Source organism: Ostrinia nubilalis, chromosome 12, assembly GCF_963855985.1.
Source record: "Ostrinia nubilalis chromosome 12, ilOstNubi1.1, whole genome shotgun sequence".
In the NCBI taxonomy this organism is placed as follows: domain Eukaryota; kingdom Metazoa; phylum Arthropoda; class Insecta; order Lepidoptera; family Crambidae; genus Ostrinia; species Ostrinia nubilalis.
The window spans coordinates 7,221,559-7,245,744 of NC_087099.1; the positions used below are offsets into that span (position 1 = coordinate 7,221,559).

At 36.6% G+C, this 24,186-nt stretch overlaps 1 protein-coding gene across 1 annotated transcript; it reads left to right on the top strand.

Moving 5' to 3' along the window:
* The first annotated feature begins 834 nt into the window (after positions 1–834).
* Positions 835–12,459, top strand: LOC135076872 (luciferin 4-monooxygenase-like). Its single transcript, XM_063971349.1, has 9 exons — positions 835–1,070; positions 1,524–1,731; positions 8,660–8,975; positions 9,231–9,390; positions 9,694–9,839; positions 10,221–10,350; positions 10,825–11,046; positions 11,515–11,685; positions 12,088–12,459. Exons 1-9 carry the CDS (start codon positions 954–956, stop codon positions 12,202–12,204), a joined length of 1,587 nt encoding a protein of 528 aa, XP_063827419.1. The 5' UTR covers positions 835–953; the 3' UTR covers positions 12,205–12,459.
* Positions 12,460–24,186: the final 11,727 nt, after the last annotated feature.

Below are 24,186 nucleotides of genomic sequence, written 5' to 3' on the forward strand. Positions count from 1 at the left end.
AACTTTCTAGACGATGGGTTTCATGGATATTTGTAACGTTAAAAAAATATTACGTAAAAAGTTCTTACTACTATGTAATCTCTTGTAGTACATAGGTAAGATACCAGTTACGTATGTCCAATTTACGATACCAGTTAAGGGTTAAATCGTTTTTGTGTCTAATAATCATCTAAGTACCTACTTACTTTACCATTTCAGTGACCTATACAAACAAGCACATAACTTCCTCCTATTTTTACAATACTGCGAATAGGTACAGGATAATACATACGTAATTATTTTTAATGGATTCAATAATTTCAATACGAAAGAATTATTCCGTTCACCGTCAACATAATTGGTAATTTATCTAGTCATTCATAACTTTATTTGCGACATCTACTGATATTGAGAATTAGTAAGACCCTTATTATCATTCTGTATCGCAAAATGGGTGGATATTCTCAAGGCAATGAAAAAACATGCAATAATAAATTTTGATTTCAATATTTTAAACAAAGACGAATGTCCTATCCCTTACGCACCTATTGTGATGTTTAGATGAAAAAACAGGCTAGCTAGCACGCCCCAGAGCAAAGTCACGCCACACACAAAAAATAAACAATCGTCAATGTAAGTCAGAGTGCGTGACGTCATCATACTGAATTGTTATCGGTGTGATGTTTGATTTTAGATAGACACCGGTTTTCTAGTGTAGTATTTCGTTAATAATAGGGCAAGCTTGAGTTTAAACCAAGTTTTAACAACGTTTCCTCATACGGGCCAATGCAGTACACGAACGGTATGAATAATAATACGCATTTAAACGGCGTGATTTACCTCAGTCAATATAACTACGGTTGCCTAGCTTCACACTTATTTACAGTCACAACTTTCCTGTGTATGGCAGACTATTATTGAACAGTTCATAGTACACTCTTGTTTACTTTTTTTGCATTTAATCAGAGGCAATAATGTTTAACAACAAAAAATACGTGTTTGGTGATCAAAACGTCAAGGTTCCGGCTCATTTGAATTTCGGCAAATACATATTGGATCAACTTCGCCTTAGGAAAAATGAAGTGGCTTTGGTAAGTAACGGAACTGCGTACAGTTTGACATAAATGTGTAAAGTTAAAATAAATATAAAGAGACTTGATAAATACAAATTCATTAATTGCATGAAAAATTATACAATTCGAGGAAATTATACTCGTCGTATTGGTTTAAATCTCAGTATGTCTACTACGAGCACATTCACCCTGCTGCAAAAATATTAGATAACATTAATTATTGAATAAATTTAAGTAGGTGTAAGCATTAGGAGAGGCCTATGTTCAGCAGTGGACGTCCTATGGCTGAGATGATGATGATGATGATGATGAAGTAGTATCGTTAATTTAATCACAAAATTCTTAGAAGAAGGCATGATCACGTATTCTGTTCAATTTAAAAGTCAAAATTTTATTTCAAAGCCACTATATTTTTACTGATACTGCATTGCATTGCCTGCTCCTCACGTGACGTATAATTTCTTGGTACAGGAACTTTTCGACACCGGTGAAAAGATGACGTACAAGGAGTTGACGCAATTTGCGGTGAACCTGGCCATTGGGCTGATTAAACTGGGAGTGGGCATTGGGGATACTGTGGCCGTGGGATCTGAGAAACGCAACGAGTTCATGTCCACCATTCTTGGCATTGTTTTCACTGGTGCCACTTATACGCCTTATGACTTGAAAAGTGGAAGAGGTGAGGATCTTTTCTAATAGATTTAGTTCTTCATCATTAGTGATAATATTCTTCTTCAAAATAAGGCAGTAGTAAGCAGGTCCTTGAATGAAAATATTTTGTTTCTTTAAAAAATATTAACAGACAACGGCATAATCTAGTTTGGCATCTTAAGCAGTTGTATTATCAAATTAGTATTTGAAAATATACAGCTAGTTCTGACCAGGCGAAGTTCGTACTGCTTATATTAGTCACAAATAATGTGGGAGTCTAATAGTAAAAAAAAATTTAAAGTCAGTCCAGTAGTTTCGGAGCTTATTGAATACAAACAAATAATTTATATACCTATATCAGTGTAGATTCTGTGCCGTCCAGTCAATTACCTACTTACTACATACTATTGACACTATGTAGGAGATTGGGATAGGAATGGGATGGGATACCTTCGATTGAGCAGACTCCACAGGACGGTCCAAGCTTGGTTCTTCTTTCACTTTCACAAACACTTGAATTTTATTGAGATGAGTTTAGCGCGCGATTTGGGTTTATTTGAATTGGTTTATTTTGGATACTTATTTAGTAATTAACGCCCAGATAGGTAGGCGAAGCGGCGCGTTGCGATGCGAGAGCGAGACTGAAGGTGGGAGGGAGAGGATAGGACAAGGACTGTCAGAATGAGTGATAGAATAGTGTGACATGAGTTTGAATTGCATGAGGTTTTAATGCTGGCGCGTACAACTCCCCCGGCCTAGAGGTCTTCCTCTAGATTGAGTAGCGTTTGTAAAAAAAAAATAAAGTTAAAAACGCAAAAAAGCATGCGTTAGAGAGAACTAAACGAGTTAACTTTAATTTAACTCAAGTTGAGTTAAATTGAAGTTAAAGAAAAATTAAAGTTAAAAGCATTATTTGAGTTACTGTAAAGGAAGAGGACAAACTCTAACTACAGGCCGAACATAAATACCGGTTGCAGTGCGAATCTTTAAGGTGCGAATGATTTTGTCCTTTCCGGGATATACTTCCACAACCACACCCAATGGCCAACAAAGAGGATGCGCATTGTCATCTTTTATAACAACAACAGAGCCCACATCTATCGGTTTGGTCACCGTATTCCACTTTTCACGGCGTTGTAGAGAAGTTAAATACTCCTGACTCCAGCGACGCCAAAAGCTTTGCACTAATTTATTGACTAACTGATAACGCGTTAACCGATTGTCAGAAATATCAGAGACATCCTCTACTGGTAAGAATTTCAGTGGAGTTATATTGAGAAAGTGATTGGGAGTGAGAGCGGATATATCAGATGGGTCAGAGCTAAGAACACACAATGGTCTACTATTCAATAAGCCTTCTATTTGTACAAGTACAGTGTTGAACTCTTCGTATGTTAACACTTGAAGACCAATAACTTTATAAAGATGCGTTTTTACATAACGAACATTTATCTCTGTGATGCCGTTAAAGTGCGGACCATATGGTGGACTATGAAGAAACTTAATGCGTTGTTCAGCCAAATGTGAACTTAAATAATTTTTGTGAGAGTCAAAAGAGCGTAAATTTCGTCAAGCTTGCGTTTAGCGCCAATGAAGTTAGTACCTCCGTCGCTATATATCATGGAAACGGGGCCTCTTCTACAAATGAATCGACGAAAAGCGGCGAGAAATAGATCAGAGCTTAAGTCTGAAACTAACTCTATGTGTAGAGCCTTAGTTGTAAGACAGCAAAATAAACAAATATAAGCCTTCTGGCTTTTAACACCTCTGCGGCGAATGTGAGTAATAAAGAAGGGACCTGCATAATCGACCGATGTATAAACAAAGGCTTTAGCTTCTGAAACGCGAAATGATGGCAAGTCGCCCATAAGAGGGTTTGTAGATTTAGGGTTTAAACGAAAACAGATATTGCATTGATGCACTCTTTGACGTACTAAGTTACGTGCGGAAAGTATCCAAAATTTCTGTCTAAGCAGACTGAGTAGAAGTGAAGGACCAGTATGTAAATTACATACATGAAAGTAATCAACTAAAAGTTGAGTGAAGCGATGTTTAGGCGATAGAATGATTGGATGCTTTTGTCCATAGTTGAGTTGAGAGTGAGTGAGTCGACCTCCGACACGAAGTATATTATCAGAGTCAATGAAAGGGTTAAGTTTGAGAAGCGATTTGTTAAAGGGTTTATTATTTTTAATTGCGTGCATATCTTGAGTAAAAAATAGTGCCTGTATACTGTATATGGCGTACTAAATAGAGTTCAGCGAGTTCTAAATCAGAGGATGTAACCACTCCGTTTGAACGTAGTATTTTAGCGAAGCGTAACACGTACACAGTAGCGCGTAATAATTTTGGGTACGTGGAAATGCGATCAATTAATCGATCGAAAGGGTGAGAGTTCGATTGAGAGTTTGTCTCTGAAACAAGAGCGATAGTTTTCTCTTCCAGTCGAACACTGTTAGATGAAACTTGAAATGGCTCGATAGGCCATTGCGAGATTGGCTGAGCTGTCCATTGAGGAGAGTGAAACCAATTTAATTGATTTAATAATGCTTTAGGAGTTACAGGTCGCGATATTACATCTGCAGGATTTTCATTTCCATTAACATGATGCCAAATTTTTGCGTTGAGTTTCGAATTAATTTCAGTAATTCTATTCGCAACAAATGTGTGAAATTTGTACGCGGGAGAATGTATCCACGTGAGAGTGACAGTCGAGTCTGAAAATGCGTAAATTGAGTTAACAGGATAACGATTCTCTATACTATCGCGAACCGATAATAAAAGATTTGTCAAGAGCTGCGCTGCGCACAGTTCAAGCCGCGCAAGAGATATTTTCTTTAAAGGCGCGACGCGCGATTTGGATGCGATAAGAAAGACTTCACCGGGTGAATCTGCATCAGAGCTCACGCGCACATAAACTACAGCTCCGTAGCATACTTCGCTGGCGTCCGCGAAGCCCATGATAGTGACGTGACAACCCGCGGTGATCCCTATATGACGAGATATTTTTAATTGCGATAAATAGTTAATCTCACTATCAAACCGATTCCATTTATTTTTTATTGAGTCTGGAACTGGCTGATCCCATTCAAGTTCGCGCTGCCAGCATTCTTGAATTAAAAGTTTGAGAAACGCTGTCACAGGGCCTAGCAAACCCAAAGGGTCGAATAATCTAGCGGTTGCGGAAAGAATCGTGCGTTTTGTGCATTGGTCAGAGTTAGTAGAGTTAATTTTGTAAAGAAAAACGTCATCATTAGGAAGCCACTGCATGCCTATGATTTTTGTCGTAATTTCTGAGTCAGTGTCAAAATCGACGAGCTGTGGATTTTTATGCGAATCGGGAATCTTATTTATAAGCTCAGGGTTGTTCGAGATCCACTTAACCATTTTAAACCCCCCGGCCATGAACATCTTAACCATTTGATGGTAAGATTGTTCAGCTTTTTCTAACCCGTCCATCGATGAGACATAATCGTCCATATACATACAGGATTGAGCTTCAGACGCGGCGATAGGATAACTCGCGCGCTCGTCCTCAGCGAGTTGGCGAACGACACGCATAGCGAGGTAAGGCGAGCTAGAAACGCCAAAAGAAACCCTATTGTATTGATAAGTATCAATCGGTGATTCAGGATCAAATCGAAATAATATGCGTTGAAACGGGTGGTGATTTTGATCAAGCTTTACACAGAAATACATCTTTTCAATATCAGCAGATAAAGCGACTGAGAAAATGCGTAAGTTAATTAAAAGATCAAAAATATTACTTTGTAAGTTTGGGCCAGTGTAAAGAACATCATTTAACGACTTTCCAGAGGTTGTTTTACAACTTGCATCTAAAACGACTCGAGTTTTTGAAGTGAGTTTATCTGGTCGGTATACTGCATGATGAGGTATATAATAATTTGGAGTATTTTCCTCTGAATTCGATGCGTTTTCAACTTTTGACAGAAAACCGCGATCGATACAGTCTTGAATATTTTCATTATAGTTAGTGCGTAAGCCCGGAGTTGAGTCTAACCTTTTCTCTAAGTTATAAAAGCGACGCCTAGCAGTAAAGTAAGAATCGCCGAGTTCTGATGGGTCGAGTTTAAATGGCAAAGAAACGGTATACGTCCCAGAGTCGTCGCGAGAATGAGTTGATTGGAAAATGTTTTCACATATTTCGTCGTCAGGGCTGATGTGTCTCTTAGTAGGTACACTTTCAAGCTCCCAAAAGCGTTGCGTGAGTGATTCTAATGAGTGCGAGTCTACATTGCAAAAGAATGCTTTATTATCATTGCGTGAATGAGCTGAGTAGCACTGAGCGCGTCCCATAGCGAGATATCCGAGCGTGGTTTCGATAGCGATGACAGAGGATTGCGGTGAAGTTATTTTATTACTACCTAAAAGAAGCGGGAATATCTCATTGCCTAACAAACAATCGATTTCAGCAGGGATATCGAAGCTGTCATCAGCCATAGGAAGACCTTGTAAATGCGATAACTGGGTTATGTCAACCTTTACATTAGGTAAATAATCGGTTATTGTATCAATGACGCGTGCGTTAATAGTGTATTTACACCTGGGATCAAAGCGTGAGGCAATTGTGAAAGATACATATCCTAGCGACACACTTTCAGACTGACCGATGCCCTTAATAGTGGTAGGTAGCGGATTGACTTTTAAGTTCAGTCGCGCACAACATTTATTTGTGATAAAGTTGCTCATCGAACCTGTGTCTAGAAACACGCGTAATTTTTGACACGTCTTATTATTGTCATAAGTATACACTGACGCGGTGGGTAATAAGACCGTGGTACTAGATTCATCAGCGATCGACGGCGTGACTGCAAAGAGAGATACATTGTTGGTTGGCATCGATTGCAACGGCGGCGTGACCGGACCGGGCGCGGACATGGACGCGTCGGTCGGCGAAAGCGTAGCGCTGCAAGTCAGCTGTTGTGACGTCATAGGTCTATTCACGTTAAAGTTGTCTATATGAATAAGAGTGTGATGTTTACGTTGGCAAACTGAGCAACGATTTTGAGATTTGCAATATTTAACATTATGAAAGCCTAAACAATTGAGGCAAAAGTTACATTTTTTCACTAGAGAGTAGCGAGTTGGCGCATTTTTCGAGCGAAAATAACTGCATTTGAACAGGGCATGTTCAGGTTCCGTCTTACAAAGTTGACAATTCTTGCGTACAGCGGATGGAGTGTATGAGCCTTGCGAATTCGGTTGAGATTGGAAGTAATGTTGATTGGGTTTTACTCCAGAAGCTGTATTAGAAACAAACGACTGTGTCGGTTTCGAGTTTTTAGACTGCGATGCGAAATTCGTTTTATTATTAACGTACGGCTTATTCTGCGTAAAACATAAGCGTAAAGCATGGATTTTATTTTGTACTTTTATAAAAGTCTTGAGATCATTAAACGTAGGCATTTTTACGTGCTTAATGGATTGTTCAAATAAATTTAGAGTGTCTTTGTCTAATTTACTGAGAGCAATATGAGTCAAAATGAAATCGGAAAGGTCATCAATCTGTAAACGTCGTAAGGCAGCTTCAGCTGAGCAATACTGTTCCAAAAATTCATCTAAAGATTGCGATTTGAAATTTATTAACTTTTCCAAATACATAGAGGCTTGTACTCTTATGTCTTGGTATTTTTCTAATAGATTGTTCCAAATTATGTAATAGTTCTCACCAGTAGGTGGAATACCCGAGCAAATTGTAAGTGCTTTTCCGGAAAGTTTTCCTATAAGGTATTGAGCCTTTTCACCTGGAGACAAACCAGTGTTCTCATGAATAAGAGTTTTAAAATTTTGGTAGAAAACGGGCCACTTGGAAGGGGCTCCGTCGAAAGAGACTAGTTCTAAAGGCGGTAATTTTTTTACGAAATCCTGTTTGCGACGCTCTGTGTTGGCCTTTAGTTGTGCGATGGAGCTTTGCACCGAAAGGATGTTACAGTACAAATCGTCAAACGAGTTGAGTGCGGCAAATGTAGGTTTGAGTTCCTCATCATCTTTCATATAACACAAATTAAGTTCGTCAATAGTATCAAGAAAATCCGATCTTGTTTTTTCAATCGAATGCATGCGAGACATGAAAATTTGTTCAATCTGAGGGTCGGAGACCTTTAGGCTGAGGTCGTATAGTTCCTGAACCCTCTGAAAAAGCGCTTCTTTTTTAGCTTCAAGCAAATTAATTTTGCGTATTACTCCCTCCATTGTATTGTAGGTGAGCAAACACACGCACGAGAGCTAGCGTTAAAAATGAGTTGAGTTGTGCGTATTTATTTATAATCCAGTAGGAAAATAAAATGCGTAGCGTATGTAAGCGAATTTGAAATTGAATTGAAATAAAATTTTAAAAGATTGAATTTAAAAAATATACGTGTTTACAAACAACGAGTTGACGTTTGAGTGAATAGCAATTTCTAGAATGTGTCAAATGTCAAACGAATCGAACTTTCCAGAAAGAATGTGTCAAACGAGCGAATTTTCTAGAATTTTCTAGAGAGTTGTCAAAATGACGGATGCGTGAAAATGTGTAGTTGTGATTTTCTGTAAGTGTAAAGGATAGGAAATGAACCATGCGGCTCGGTAGGACCAGAAAGGAGTTGTAGGAGATTGGGATAGGAATGGGATGGGATACCTTCGATTGAGCAGACTCCACAGGACGGTCCAAGCTTGGTTCTTCTTTCACTTTCACAAACACTTGAATTTTATTGAGATGAGTTTAGCGCGCGATTTGGGTTTATTTGAATTGGTTTATTTTGGATACTTATTTAGTAATTAACGCCCAGATAGGTAGGCGAAGCGGCGCGTTGCGATGCGAGAGCGAGACTGAAGGTGGGAGGGAGAGGATAGGACAAGGACTGTCAGAATGAGTGATAGAATAGTGTGACATGAGTTTGAATTGCATGAGGTTTTAATGCTGGCGCGTACACACTATAAACTTTCTTTTTCAGCTGTATTGAAGCACAAAATATCTATCACACAGCCGAAATATTTCATATGTTCCAATTTGTTCTGGAACACATACAGCGATATTTTGAAGTCTTTTGACTGCATACAAACATTTATAACTTTGGACGACGCCATAGAATTCGTGGTGTCTGTGAAAACTTTGATTGCACGGGACGCTGACGTGGATCTCTTTGAGCCAGTGGCAGTACAAGGACAGACAGACGTAGCTTTTATTTTATATTCGTCAGGCACTACGGGCATGCCTAAAGGGGTGCAGCTGACGCATCTGAATTGTATACTGAATAGCTTAGCTGACGAGTAAGTTAATAATTTGGTTTTTGTAACACGCTGTCAACTAATACAGGGTGTAAAAAGTAAGCAATGAAACCTAAGATAGCTGCACATTTTGGTGATGTTGAATTTGAAGTGCAGTGGAAGTAATTAATTATTATTATTATTAGGTAACTTTTAAAGATAATTGTGATTTGAAGTTTTGACAAAAAAAATAACAAACCATGTAGGACAAATATCGCCAGCATATCCATCATCATTAAAAAGAAGTCTTTATTTCAGTTTTAAAGACGAATCTCTCAAAACTGTATTTCTATACGGGGAATGGTATCACAATTACGACACATTCATGACTTACAAGTTTCTGTCCTTGGGAAGGCGAATAGTTTATGTGCAGGAGCCATCACTGATATCATTCTTAAGTTGCATCCAAGGTTGTCAGGTAAGCATAAGAAAATCTTTTTTTAGATTTTCTTAGAAGACTATCACACACTTGCACACTTACGGGGAAAATCTATAACACCGAAACTATTCCAATGTAGGTACTCGTACATATCTGCGTTTGCTTCCCCACATTAATGACGTGGTAAAGTAAAGGAAGAGATGTGTAATTAAATTGTACCTATCATAACATCGAAACGGTTTGGAGCCGTAGATTTGCTACGAGCATAAGAAGGTTACGTGAAACTGCTCAAAGGTTAACAAAAGCTTGTATTCTTGACGTAAGATGTTTTTAATGTTTTAGGTAGACATCGCAATGATTGTCCCTTCTGTCGTTGGATACTTATCAAAGTCAGACGAACTGGGCAATTATAATTTGGACTCATTAAAAATTATATATTCGCGCTCATCGCCACTACACGTCAAGACCATTGAGAATGTTAAAAGGAAGTAAGTTTTTCATAATTGGATAGTTGACAACATTAGCCAATTATTCAAAGATACAATTTCTTTAAAACTTTTCATTATAGCCCTAAAAACAGATTTGGTTTTCAGTTTACTGTAAAATCTATTTTGAGAGGCCATGAATCTAAAAGGTCACTAAAAGTTTGTCAATTGAGTTTGCGACCTAGTGACGTCACAGGTCACACAAAATGTAAACGCATTTAAAATGCATTCGTTTATTTAAAATGCGGCATTTTGCCTTAGAGCATTAAACCAACACCACGATTGACTAATGGTGTCAATCAGATACAACCCTATTTCATGTGTTGATATTTGTTCGTAAACGGTAATTTTAAATGTAAGTAACTTTATTACTTCTCTGTCAAGATTACCAAAATTGAAAATCCTGCAAGGATATGGTATGACTGAGTCAGGGGAGCCGACGTCACAGAGTTGGGCAACGAAAGGATATAAGCCGGGAAGCGTGGGTATGGCTTCGCCAGGAATAACTTTGAAGGTAAAAATAACACATTTTTCTTAGAATTATAAACAAACGGAGTTTACAAAGACACGTAATAGATCGTTAATAGGAAGGGTGCGTTGGAGTTGAAAACAAACAAAAGCAAGATACTTAAGTCAAATTGTATATAGCGGATTTAGGGAAAAATTACTGTAAAGCAAAAATTCAGAATGTTCAAAAGCACTGATAGGTGATCAATATTTTTGAAACATTACTTACTGCAGATTACCAGCGGCTGCCCGCGACTTCGTACGCGTGGATCCCGTTTTACTCCCTTAGGGGTGGAGTTTCGTAAAATCCTTTCTTACCGGATGCCTACGTCATAACATCTACCTGCATGCCAAATTTCAGCCCGATCCGTCCAGTGGTCTGGGCTGTGCGTTGATAGATCACTATGTCAGTCAGTCATTCACCTTTGAGTTATATTTATTACTAATAAATAATATTTACTTAATCCCTTTTCAATTTTAGATTGTTGATCCAGTCAACAACGATATATTAGGTCCGAATGAACGCGGGGAAATTCGACTAAGAGGGCCTGTGTTCATGAAAGGCTACATAGGGATGGACCCTTCCTCATATTTAGATCATGGAGGTTTCTTCAAAACAGGCGACCTGGGATACTATGATGAAGACAAATACTTCTTCATCGTTGATAGAATGAAAGAAATTATTTCCTATGACGGCAATAAGGTAACGTTTAATTAATTATGTTATTACGAAACTACGCACCAAAATTCAAGTCAATCTCTGGCATAGATTCAATAAACCTTTATTAATTAAATTTAAATATTCAGACCAATCACAGGACAGACTCTTCGAGTGGGATATTTAGAATAAGGAATAATTTGAAATATGTTCTAATTTAAGTATTGAAAGTTATTTTCGTTGAAAATTACTCAACAAAGAAATAATATTGTTGTTACATTTTGCCTCACCTAAAGCCAAGGCTTATATTACTTTATTTTTCTATTTGTTCTGAAATCCTATCTACCAAAATCTTTTCAGCAGATTGCTTATCTGGTTTAATATTACCACTGATAATATAAATTATATTTTACCTTTGACGCGATATTCTTCAGATGCTAGGTCAAATAAAGTGCCTAGTTATTATGAAGATCTCCTTTAATTTATATTCATTGATGTGATTTATTCTCACAGATAGCACCTTTAGAGCTAGAAGCTGTATTACAGCTCCATCCAGCTGTAAAAGAGGCCGGGGTGGTGGGGAAGCCCGTGCCAGATTTCGGGGAAGAACCGACCGCGTTTGTTGTCAGACAACCGGGAATGGATGTCAGTGAAGAGGAGCTAGTCAAGTTTGTTGCTTCGGAGGTATGTCTACAGTCAATATTACCACTAGTACGAGTAGTCACTAGTATTTTTTATTTTATTGATCACGATATTTCACGAATTATTACTACCTGATGACTCACGTCACGAGTACAAAATATTATGACTTCAGGCATTGCGATAATGAAAAATAATTCGACTTTTTTATCCACAACGAGGAAGCTCTTGACCTATATCTCACGTATTAATATTATTCGTCTATTCTGATTGGCTACTTTAATTTTAACTGTAATGAGCTTATTGAGTTCTATTTTCGTTTCAAATTATTGTTAAAGGAACTTTAATATTCAAATTTTATTAATACAAGTAGGTCTTTAGATAAGTGCAACAACAACGAAATCCTTCTAAGATGTTCCGCATTTAATATTGATGTAAAATTTCTAGGTACCACCATACATGCAGCTAAGGGGCGGGGTGAAATTTATAGAAGAAATCCCAAGAAACTCCCGAGGGAAGATTCTTCGTCGCCGACTCAGAGAGCTTCTGAGTAACAAGCCTTAAATTAATATGAAAGCAAATTGAATGCCTAAAATGAGTGTACAGAATTTCATTTGTATTCAACTGATAACGTATGAAGAAGCCTTATTTTATATACGACCCTTTATGAGTCTATTATGAAATATATTTTATGATACTAAATATGCGATTCAAAGAAATGTAATCGTAAATGTTACCATGAATGTATCGTATAATTTTTAATATAAGTATTTTCTCAGTGTATATGTTAGCCTAGCTCAAATTAAATAAATATTTTTAAACCAGTGTTTTTGTTTAACGCAAAATTGCTACCATTACGTGCTTCAAAACGTGATTTCCCATATCTGACTTTGACAATTAAAAGGTAATTTTATAGCAATACGAACATGTGCCGTTACTTACCTATACACCGTCTCAAATGACTGACTAGTTACACATTCATTCAAATACAGTGTGAGTCACGTTAAAGTGTACATATGAAAATAGATGAAACTAGACCTATTTTTATCGACAAAAAAGAGGTCAAAAAATTTTTGAGATTTTTTTTAAATTTTTTATAGATTTTTTTTCTTCCAATTACTTATAGTAAAGAAAACGTAATAACTTTTAAACTAAGAGGTATATCCTGATAAAATAAAAACAGTAATAATGCTAAATAACAGGCGATACTAAAAAATACATAAAATACACAAAAAAGGCCAACAAATAATAAATAATGATACTTTTTGAAAAAAATCTGCTTTAAAATTCGTGTTTTTTTGGTTATTTGATAAATTTCTCCAAAAAATGCCCCTATAACCGGTGGTTTTTACTACTTTGTATTATTCTCTATCGTATTACCTTCGTAAAACCAAAAATCGCATGTCTCTATCCCCATCACAACATTTGCAATGATCGTTTGAACTAAGCCTCTCCGGGCGCGCTATTCAACGCTTCGTTAACAACGAAACTGAAAATGGCTCTAGATTTGTAATTTAGATAAAGACAAGTTAAATTTAAATAAAAACAAAAGATTTCGAAGTAAAATAAGCATTTTAGTTAAAATTAAAATTTTCTCTACCTGCAGGCGGAGAATAATGTTGTGGCAGGCCTTTGTTCAAACGCTCATAGCAAATGTTGTGATAGGGATAGAGACATGCGATTTTTGGTTTTACAAAGATAATACGATGGAGAATAATACAAAGTAATAAAAACCACCTGTTATAGGGGCATTTTTTGGAGAAATTTATCAAATAACCAAAAAAAACACGAATTTTAAAGCAGATTTTTTTCAAAAAGTATCATTTTTTATTATTTGTTGGCCTTTTTTGTGTATTTTATGTATTTTTTTAGTATCGCCTGTTATTTAGCATTATTACAGTTTTTATTTTATCAGGATATACCGCTTAGTTTAAAAGTTATTACTTTTTCTTTACAATAAGTAATTAGAAGAAAAAAAATTCTATAAAAAATTAAAAAAAAATCTCAAAAATTTTTTGACCTCTTTTTTGTCGATAAAAATAGGTCTAGTTTCATCTATTTTCATATGTACACTTTAACGTGACTCACACTGTATAACTTCTACATTACTTACACAGTTAATTAAAATCGAATTACGATTTGAGGGTCAAAATTAAGCTGTTTTTAAAAAAGTGTGCTATGGTAATAAATGGGTTATTATTCCCCTTTTTTACCTCTGCCATAAAAAATACAATTTTAGAACATATCAAAGCATTACGTGAATTTAAGTGTAACATATTTGTAGCATTCGATCTGCCAGTGACCTGTGCCATCTTGTGTAACCCGAACTACTCGTAACGTATTCGATATGCCCTGCTGACATATCAACCGTTCACGCAGGTGGAGTGCGTAATGCGTAGCAACATCAACACGTCTGCCATTTCCAATCCTATTATACGTTATTGCTATTCCATTCCATAATCTGTCGGATCCCAACATCTGTTATCGATACAGCAAACATAACAAACAAGTTCAATTATTGTTTGGTAGGCTTTACACAGGTTAGCGACAGAGGGAGGTGACGTTTATTATGGCGTTGCCGGCACAAGCTTGGCAAACTAATGGTTTCAGCCGTATTATCACGTTTGAACTTTGTAATTTAATTTGAATATGAAAATTTATAAATTATGGGATGGTTTGTACGAATAAATTAATAACTATGGTTTGTGTAGATCAAGGTTATTGGCCCTGTGACATTTGTGCTCAAAGAAATATTTTTTTTTTGCATTTTTATACTTAAAGGAGCTTATTTTAAAAGGCTGCATTAAATATTCAGCATTAAAATAATCTCAGATGCAATAATTATTCGTGAAAAAAATATTTTTGTGTGTAACTATGATTTTAAGATTTACTGATTTAAATATTTTTAAATTTTTTTTTTTTTTTTTTAATTATTAGCAATTTGTATTGCACAAATTACTAATAGTCCTGTTGGCCCCTCGTGGTAAGCTAAATAAGCTTGTGTTACGAGTGGGCTCACCACAATAGTCGAGCGGCGGTGGGATTCGAACCCGCGCTCCTCGGATCTCGAGTCGGCCACTCCGACCCATTCACCGTTCGGCTATCGAATTATAACCGATCGGCTTATCGAAATTCTTAGAATTAAAAGCTTTGAAGTGTGAGACTTTTATGAATACTTGAACAAGCGCAAAAAATATAAAGTCGACTATTTCTTATTATTTTCTGTAAATACGAGTAATTTTTAAGCATCGAATCATTAATAACGTTCTAATGAAACATTTCTTAGAACTAATCCGCCTAAAAGAATCCCCACTAATCTAACGAAGGATCATGGGCCATAATGGATGGTGTACCCAGTCGCAATAAGGTCACGATCACAATCTGCGCGTAATATGGCCCACCCCGACCATTTGCATTGGCAATTTTTTAAATGAATCTCTTTTAACATTTAAATTGACTGGTTCCACCTCGGAGCAATTTAGCCCGTAGCTCGCCCGAGAATGGTCCCTGCGGGCTGTAATAGGTTTCTGAAAAGGAAATCGAGTTAAGCAGGCGTGATTGACTTAATTGTGGTATAGCTTTACTTTCCAAGATTAAAGAATTCCGTTGTCTTGGCTCAAATACATTAACCTGGTCCCGATTTCAGCGGGCACGCCAGAGACACTTTGTTTTAATGGCCCGTGTAGAAAGTTTTTAAAATGTAGCCTTTGAAAGAGTAGAGTAATTTTTTTATTTATTTTCGGCATCGTCTATTTTATCGTCTTGTTCGTTTATTTCAAAAATATACAATTAAAAAAAATGATTGCGATGAAATCTATCTTAAGACGGATGATTTTTTTTAATTTTTTATTGTAGGTAGATTTGAAAAACATTGAAGCATTACGCTAATTCAAGTTATTCGACGTAGAGTGTCATGGTTCATGGTGTGAACAATGAAAAACCCGAAAAAAAAACAATCGTGTACAGTGATGATCCACTAGGTATTTAAGTTTGCCAATGGAGCCATCACATCTTGGAATTTTCAGGTATGTTCATTAACATACTTTTTTTTTATTTTGTGCAGTCTAGATTACTAGTCCTAATTCACCTCATTTCATAATTATTCTGAATTATTTGAGGTTTAATGCGCTATTTAAAAAAAACGAAAAAATAAACCAATTTGGAAGTTTTTACTGACACAATCATTTTGTGATGATTAAAATTGACGTGATAAATTGTTTTCATATTATTATTTTCAGTGGGTCTAGACAAAGTGCAAATCGTAATCGCAAACCAGTCGAAAAGTGGTCGAAAAGCCCCTTTTTTGTATGGAGTTTTGACGGATTCGATTTTCGATTCGATCAAAAAGTGCGTTTTGTCTAGGGGGGCAGGTCAAGTAGTAAACAGAATTCAGACACAAATACTCGTATTTATGCTCACTTCACATTTAATTCCCGATTCGATGATTTAAAACGTGATAGATTGAAACTGACGTATTTATAAATTGCCTGAATTTCACGAGCCATTGTTTCGATTTATTTTATTTTAATAATTAGAAAACAATTATTTAAAAACAAAAACTTAATTAAAAAGTTTGCAATATTTACTGTTCAGCTGTGTTTTCTTGAATAAAAAAAGAACTAGACTAGCTAGACTAACTAGACACCAATGGTAGTGACTGTGTGTCCTTTGTCTAGGTGTGCGTGTTTTTATTTCATCCATTGTCCATCAATATCTTACTGCCTTTCACTTACATCCACTTATACATATAAAATATCGTATAATGTATCTCCAACAGAACCAATATTATAGCATACTGACACGCAAATGCATAAAACAATACTTACACTTTTATAGTGAGCAATAAACTTACAAATAAAATGGCGAGGGAAACAATGTGTCACCAGACATACTACCTAAATCGTTATGCTGATGACGCATTTGCTAAAGAAACAAACAAAGTAGTTAATAAAAAGTTTAAAGAAAAAGTGGAGTTAAGGTGTGTCAGAATGGGTGATTTAATTAATGAGAGGTAGTTCGACCAGAGGCTCTGACGTATCCCTAAAAATATGAAGAAAAAAAAAGTTTCATCTAACTTTATCCGACTGTAAAAAGGAGGATATTCTCAATTCAGATTCGGTTGTTTTCCTTTATTAGTCTCATCACAGATAATATAATACTAGTGTCTCATTTACCAATTTTTCCAAGCTTCGTCTCGCAAGGACACCAGTCACGGCCAATGATCTCGGAACGTTACTCAATATTCCTGACAGTTGTTTTCCCAAATGTCACATTTAATACTTTGAAAGCGGAAAATAGACGCGAAAGTCTTCATTAATTTGCCACTTCGAAAATTGAATCGCTTAATCGCGGTGCGACGAGGGCTCAGCGCGTTGGGAAAGGACGACTCACATTGGGAAGGTACAGACGGAAAATCCAGCTAAACATAGTGTACCTTATTAGCTGTTAATAGGTGTGATATTGCTACAAAAATATGTCGACTGATGTGCGGTCCGGTGTACCCAGCTATATTTTTTTACATGGAATCCGAGGGGTATTAGACTACATGCAAATATTACAATAAAACCAAACTTTTTAGCGCAACACTGCCAACAGTGTTGGATATTTCAAAAAATTGTGTTTGTTTTTTTGTCAATGGAGTTTGTTTGTATAAATTAATCTCGTGAACTACAGTTTACAGTCCATTGATACAGTTTGAACAAGCTAGACCGATTCCGTGAAAAAACTATCCATCAATCTGCAACCGTGCGTAGCATATCGCTAGTAGATACACATTTTAGTACTTCACTATACGTCCTTTCATCCCCAATTAACCAACAAATACTTCCGCGTTCGCAATATTAATATCGATTTTATATTATGACTAGCTTTTGCCCACGGCTTCACCCGCGTAGAATTTTGTCTGTCACCAAAAAACTTTATCGCGCGCGTCCCTGCTTCAAATACCGGGATAAAAACTATCCTATGTCCTTTCCCAGGACTCAAACTATCTCTATGCCAAATTTCATCAAAATCGGTTCAGTGGTTTAGGCGTGAAAGCAAGACAGACAGAGTTACTTTCGCATTTATAATATTAGTATATTCGTAGAAGTATAGATATAGATGTGTATCAACCATAAAGCAGATCATAGACGATGGTATAATCGTTAATTACGCTGTGGCCACAATCTGCCTTCAAAGTGCGCTAGACTTTAGCGCGAACGCATCGAGGCCATAATTACTGGAACACCTTTGATGTTGCTGAGATGGAGCAATTAAGCCCTCGACTGGAGGAGTTTACCTTGCTTCTTACACCCTCACCTTTCGAGAGGTCACAATATTTAAAGATCCCTTTAGAGAGCTATAAAAGAAGAAATGAAAATTGTTGGAACTAATTTTACAATATCTAAAAGGGCCCATAGCGCCTGATGACACAGAATTGCAACTAAACAGTTTATTAAGTCTTACTTATTCTGTGTATATTTAAAGGTAGATGTGCTTGCTTAATTTTCAAATTAGCTGAAGCAATAGTTCAATCACAGGGTCTTAAAAGTCTTCACGTTCAAATATCAATTACACCATTTAGATACATTACTAGGGCTTATGTTTATCCAGAGATTTAGCGATTCTATTAACCGATGAAGGAATCAAAAACATACTCGACTATCCAGTGTCTCTAACGGGATTCAAACCCGCAATATCTGTTGGCATTGTAGTAGTCCTCTAAGCGAAACGCGTAGGCTTCTAGGCGAACCACTGAGCTATCAGTCATGCTCTGTTTTCTTAATATCCTTAAAAATGATAGAGAAGATTTTGGATACCTTAACATTAAAGTTAGATTTTGAACTCCAGTTAATGCGGTTCTCCATCTACTGGAGTTGCGGTAAACAGTTCATGTAGTGTGTTTACCACATTAGTTAACGCGAAAGTAGTTTGTATCTTGGGCATGACAAAGTTCGAGATAACCGAGACAAAGCCGACTCTGATAAACCAACCTTCAAGCTGGGTAATTTATTGAAAAAGGGGCGTACCAACATGATAGTGATGGGAGTCTGCGAATATATCGATTGTTCAATGAACACCTTTTTCAATATCGTTTGTAGTAACCACACCATTCGTAACAGAAGCAGAGGTTGAAATACAAGACATTTGAATCTCTTCCAAACATTTGTCATAATTACATAAACATTTCCAGATTACCTACAAACAACTAGGTCACCATAATTATCTGAAAAACAAAATAATTGAAATACTAAGTAAAGATGAAGAAAAATAATTTGATTTAGAAGGAGAGTCATTGGTTGCAAAAATTACGTACAGCCATGAAAGGTGTCAAACCACCTGACAAGGCCTTCCAACATACATTAACCATCTTATTATCATCTATAGACTAAACGTGTAGGTAATAGTAGTTATATGGCTGTGATAATGTGGATAATATTGTACACAATCTCGTTAGCCTAACAGATATTGAATTTCAAATCATATCGATATCCAGCCGCATAGCACAACACTATTGCAAGTACTTAACAGGCGCCGTATATGCTTACTTACACTAGCTCCTTCGTTGATAATGTTTATGAGCGCTATTCATAAAGATATCGCTATAAAGTATAAAAGATTTATCTCCGCCTTTGATATAAAAGGCATGTTGATTACCAATACCTACGATTTTAATAGATTACGTCTTAAATTGAAAAATAAAAGATCTTTCAGCCAATATTTTCTGAAACTACGATTGTTTGCGATGAAGATTTATGGCTTTGTTTGTAATAATAAGATATTATATCCATTTAGTTTGAATAGAAAATGCTATGAAGCATTTTACCCAGAAACATGTGATTCATCAATGAATGAGTCATTACATTCGCCCAAATTCGCCCAATCCGGATGGTGGAAAGTAAACCTAAGGATCAGCTTATTTATCGATCTTATTTAAGGCCTTAGTAATGTGACAGGATCCTTCAGTATTAATACGGCCCACATTTAGCCTAGGCGCAGACTTTAGACCACCAACTTTTAGTTGGCCGATAGTTGGACCCGATTCTATTTTGTATGAAGAATCGGCTGATACCAAATCGGTGTAATTGCGCACTTCCATACATGCCCATACTTATTAACTGCCCGACTAAACTATCGGCCAACTAAAAAGTCAGTGGTCTGCGCCTAGACTCCAAACAACAATCAACAATCCAAATCTTGTCACACTAGCAAAGAAAGCATTTCTTACCAAATTCCCCTACCTGAACAGAGCCCAGAGAAATAGTTATGGGTGGCGTAAACGCTAACGTGTCGGTCCGCCCGCATGAAGCCGTTCGGCGCCATTTAATTAAGTAAGTACCTTCTAAACGGCAGCGGTCATCATAGCCCGATCTAAACGGCGAATAAGCAAACGTATAAATCCGCTGAGCCCCGGCAAGCCCCGGCTTTAGATGGCTTACTGGCTGCAAAAGCTGCGAAACGCGGTATGTGCCGCTGAAACAGGCAGGGTGACTAATTAATTTCATAAATTCTGTTGACATGACAAGACTTTTCAAGTTACTACTGATGTGAACGTTTTTTTAACTTATGTTGTTTAGAATGCGCTGAGGGCTGACACTGACGAGTTCCTAAGTTTTACGTAGCACTTAGTTAAGTTATTTTGTTAAATCTTGATACAATTCTAGATATACCTACATCTAGCCTTATGTCATATTTTCTCTATAAAAACTGGAATGACCTTTGTAAAGTGCGATCGATTGGTATCCGAAACATTTTAGTGCAAGTCATAAAATCCTTATTTATTTGTGAATGCAATATCTAAAAAATATTTTCACAGTCTCTCTGAATACCATTCCCTGCTATATTTCAACAGTTAAAGTATCCGCTCTATCTATATGTATATGATAACTTACAAGTCTTTTTGTAATATCGCCTTCAATTGAACATTGATTTTTAACGTATTTAATACTTACTAAATCACTACAGTTAACATTATCAGTTCATTGACTGGATTGTTTTCAATTAACTTACTGTTATCATTATTTATAACCTCCAGGCACGTTGCATGGATGTAAATATTTATGCGACATACGTAATTAATCACTTTACTCAATTACGAGCGCAATTAAAAATATGATAAGAGAACAGAGACCCAGTGGCCTATTTTACATCAATTACGAACTTTTTATACTAGTACAAAGCCACGGCTACAAGGGTTTTTTCGCATGGTAGATACACATTTAACCCACTGCTGATAGACTACAGCAATATTGTGGTGAACACAACCATATTTAGCATACCACAAGGGGATAAACGGGACACATAAATACTAAATTATTCCCTAAAAATACCTACTTCAAAGAAAAAACTATAGCTTCTTCGACGAATTTAATCCCATGCAAACAGTCAATAGTGATGCCAATTTACGTTAATTCTTCATTCATCGTGTGGGTTGTAACGACGGCTCAACCCTCTATCAGCCACCGTGTAGGCGTTTACATGGCTCAATTAGACTAAGCTTTTAACAGATACAAATTAAATTCTCTATTTAACCCTCAAGATGTACATTTATTAATTTGTGCACTGAAACCTTTTTAACAAAGTCAAATAGAATGCTTGTGTTAGGAGTGGGTTTACCATAACAGTCCAGTAGCAGGCGGCGATCAAGCAAGCGTTCCTCGAATTTTGAATTGGTAGTCCGACGTTGGGCTATTTTCACGCCTATTATTTACCTATTAGTACCTACACAAGCATTTCAAGCAAAATCCGTCAACATTACAACTTACACCTATATTCACAAACGATGCTTGCTTAAGTGAATCAACAACGCTATGCGAAGTCTAACGCACAGCGTTGAAGAGAGCTCTGTGTTGGTTCGGTGTGTGACTCCGCCACTCAAGTATTTTCTATGAATAGGTTTTTGGGACTCTGCGCGTCCACGCGAAACCTCATAATAATGTTTGTGAATACGAGTGTTAATGTATAAGACGTAAAATAAGCTATAATCAATAATATTTTGTTTCATAAAAACAGTAACGTTTTCGTCCGATTCTAGCTGGCCGTGACCAACGTTAAGCGGCTCTGATTTATTAAGCCTTCCTCCCTTGTCACTGCTCGTGTGCTGGGACATTATTTAAATTCGCTTCGTTACCATAAAGGGATAAAAGTAAGTTCATCAACTGGTTACGTACGAAATACGTCATACACATACACGTCATGCTGTAAATTATTGCAACTCAGTAGCAATAGAAACCGTAACAGTACACTAGGGCTGAGTTGCACCACCTAAATTTAACCGTAACTTTAACGATAACCGGTGCTTTTTGTATGGAGTTCGACAGATTTTTGACGTTTGTCGAAGTTAAAGTAAGATGTTTTTTTTTTATTTAGTGGCAACCAAACCTCTCGGGGAGGTTTATTTCTGCCAATGTCAAAGCAGGTTGTTCATACGACAACCCACTCGACACTCGATGCGCGCTCAAATTCGAAGTGTTTCAATGTTTTTTTATAATGTATCACTTCACTGCACTTTAGAACACAAAATAACACCATTTGTACACTAAAGTCCATCCCAACTAATATTATAAATGCGAAAGTAACTCTGTCTGTCTGTCTGTCTGTCTGTCTGTCTGTCTGTCTGTTACGCTTTCCCGCTTAAACCTCGCAACCGATTTTGATGAAATTTGGCATAGAGATAGTTTGAGTCCCGGGAAAGAACATAGGATAGTTTTTATCCCGGTTTTTGAAACAGGGACGCGCGCGATAAAGTTTTTCTGTGACAGACAAAATTCCACGCGGGCGAAGCCGCGGGCGGAAAGCTAGTTAAATAATAAATTGAAACCATTAAAACAGATCAACCATGCTTCCCGTTCAACTACCCTCCACGTAAGATGGTGCAACCCAGCCTTAGTATGTTACAAACCTCAAGATATCACAAGTGAAACAACGTCATATATGGAGGCGTATAGTGTGAGTTTACGCCAAACATTCGATGTCGACTACGTAAAAACGTGTCAATAAATGTACGACGGATTGTACACCGCCCCTAGCGGAAACTTTCAAGAACTAAAATCTTCATATATTTTTAACGCGATAACTAGCAACGACGTTTGATGTAAACTCACACTAAGCCCTCTGAACATATTTACATCTTTCCTTAAATTTTGAATGTACTTTTGATTCAATAGAAAACTTTGTTTGTTCTTAAGTGTGAAAACACTGCTACAAGCACCAAATTGTCCTGAAAGATCCAATTTATCCAACATCCGTAGTCTCTAGTCGCACGCATGATGCATTACTACAAAAGCAAAATACTTTAGTACTTTCTTTCTTGCAGTCAAATATTTCAGTTTCTTATTCAGCTTAAATCTGCCACCCATTAAAACCGTTGTGCAGCGAGTTTTAATAAAAAGCTTGTTATTTTAACAAGCCAAGAACTATTTGATGGATGGTTCCCACCAGCAGTGAGTCTTCCAAGTCTAAGTTTTACTTAACACTCGAAGACTGAACGGACAAACTTTGCCTGCACTTAAACTTCTAAACGTTAATCGATCATCTTTGGTCAACGATCTGTGAAACTGCGTGTGTTATATTGCTTTATGATTAGTTTGAAATTAATGTAATATTCGCGATAGGGAATGAACAATATGACAAATGCTTACCGAAGCGTTTTCGATTTTATATTAAACTAAGCAATATCTTATTCTATTTCAGTAAAAGCTATTTTGCAATAAAAAGTTAGTCTTTAGTCTCATGTGCTGTTTACTTTACTAGCATGTAGAAAACCTTTTCTGAATATCTTTTTCATTCGCTATCAGTTTTGTCTGCCATTTTTTAGTATCAAAACTTACAATGGGTAATAAAAATTTGATTGATCAGTGAACTGGAATGCCCGCATGCGACAAGGGTTAGGCCAGTTTTATGCGAAATCCGTGCAATATTTTACGAGTTTAACTGCCGGTCGATGCTCGTCTACCCTATGGTGCATTGTCGGAGTTTTATGGAGTCTCATATTCATAGGCTGCACCGTTCACGGATCATTAGCCATTGACGCAGAGTCCGTGACGGGGGCAAGAAAGTATGAATATTGCAATTTCTTAGCCTAAAGAAGTGAACGAAAGATTTTATCACATTTATGATAGAGTATTTAGATAGAGGCGACAATTGCCCAACAATGTTGACATCGAACTTCCGATAAGATTCATAGTATTTTAAATCATAGGTTATAGTCGGTCAGTCCATGAATGCTGCTATTTATGATACCCCTATACTTACTTAAATACGTCTTATAAGACTCCTTCAAATGCGACAGGAACATTCAATACACCTGCTTTTCCTAAATGCTCGACAATATCTATTTACTCTAAGGCTGGTTTGCATCAACTAACTTTTACCGTAACTATAACAATAAAATCGGTATTTTTGTATGGAGTGTGACAGATTTAGATTAGAAGTTTGTTAAAGTTAAATTAAGATGGTGCAACTCAGTCTAATTTCTGCGCCTTTTAAATTACTTTACCCTTTAAAAATAAAATAAATCGTGCTAAAGACATTAATTTGTTAAAAAACCGTAAAATGTAAAACCAC

What these genes read in the sequence shown, in the direction of transcription:
- LOC135076872 (XM_063971349.1), top strand. Translation starts at nt 954, where the DNA reads ATGTTTAACAACAAAAAATACGTGTTTGGTGATCAAAACGTCAAGGTT. An exon ending in TTTCCTATGACGGCAATAAG is followed by an intron (nt 11,047 to 11,514) that starts GTAACGTTTAAT and finishes TTATTCTCACAG; the next exon opens with ATAGCACCTTTAGAGCTAGA. An exon ending in TCAAGTTTGTTGCTTCGGAG is followed by an intron (nt 11,686 to 12,087) that starts GTATGTCTACAG and finishes TAAAATTTCTAG; the next exon opens with GTACCACCATACATGCAGCT.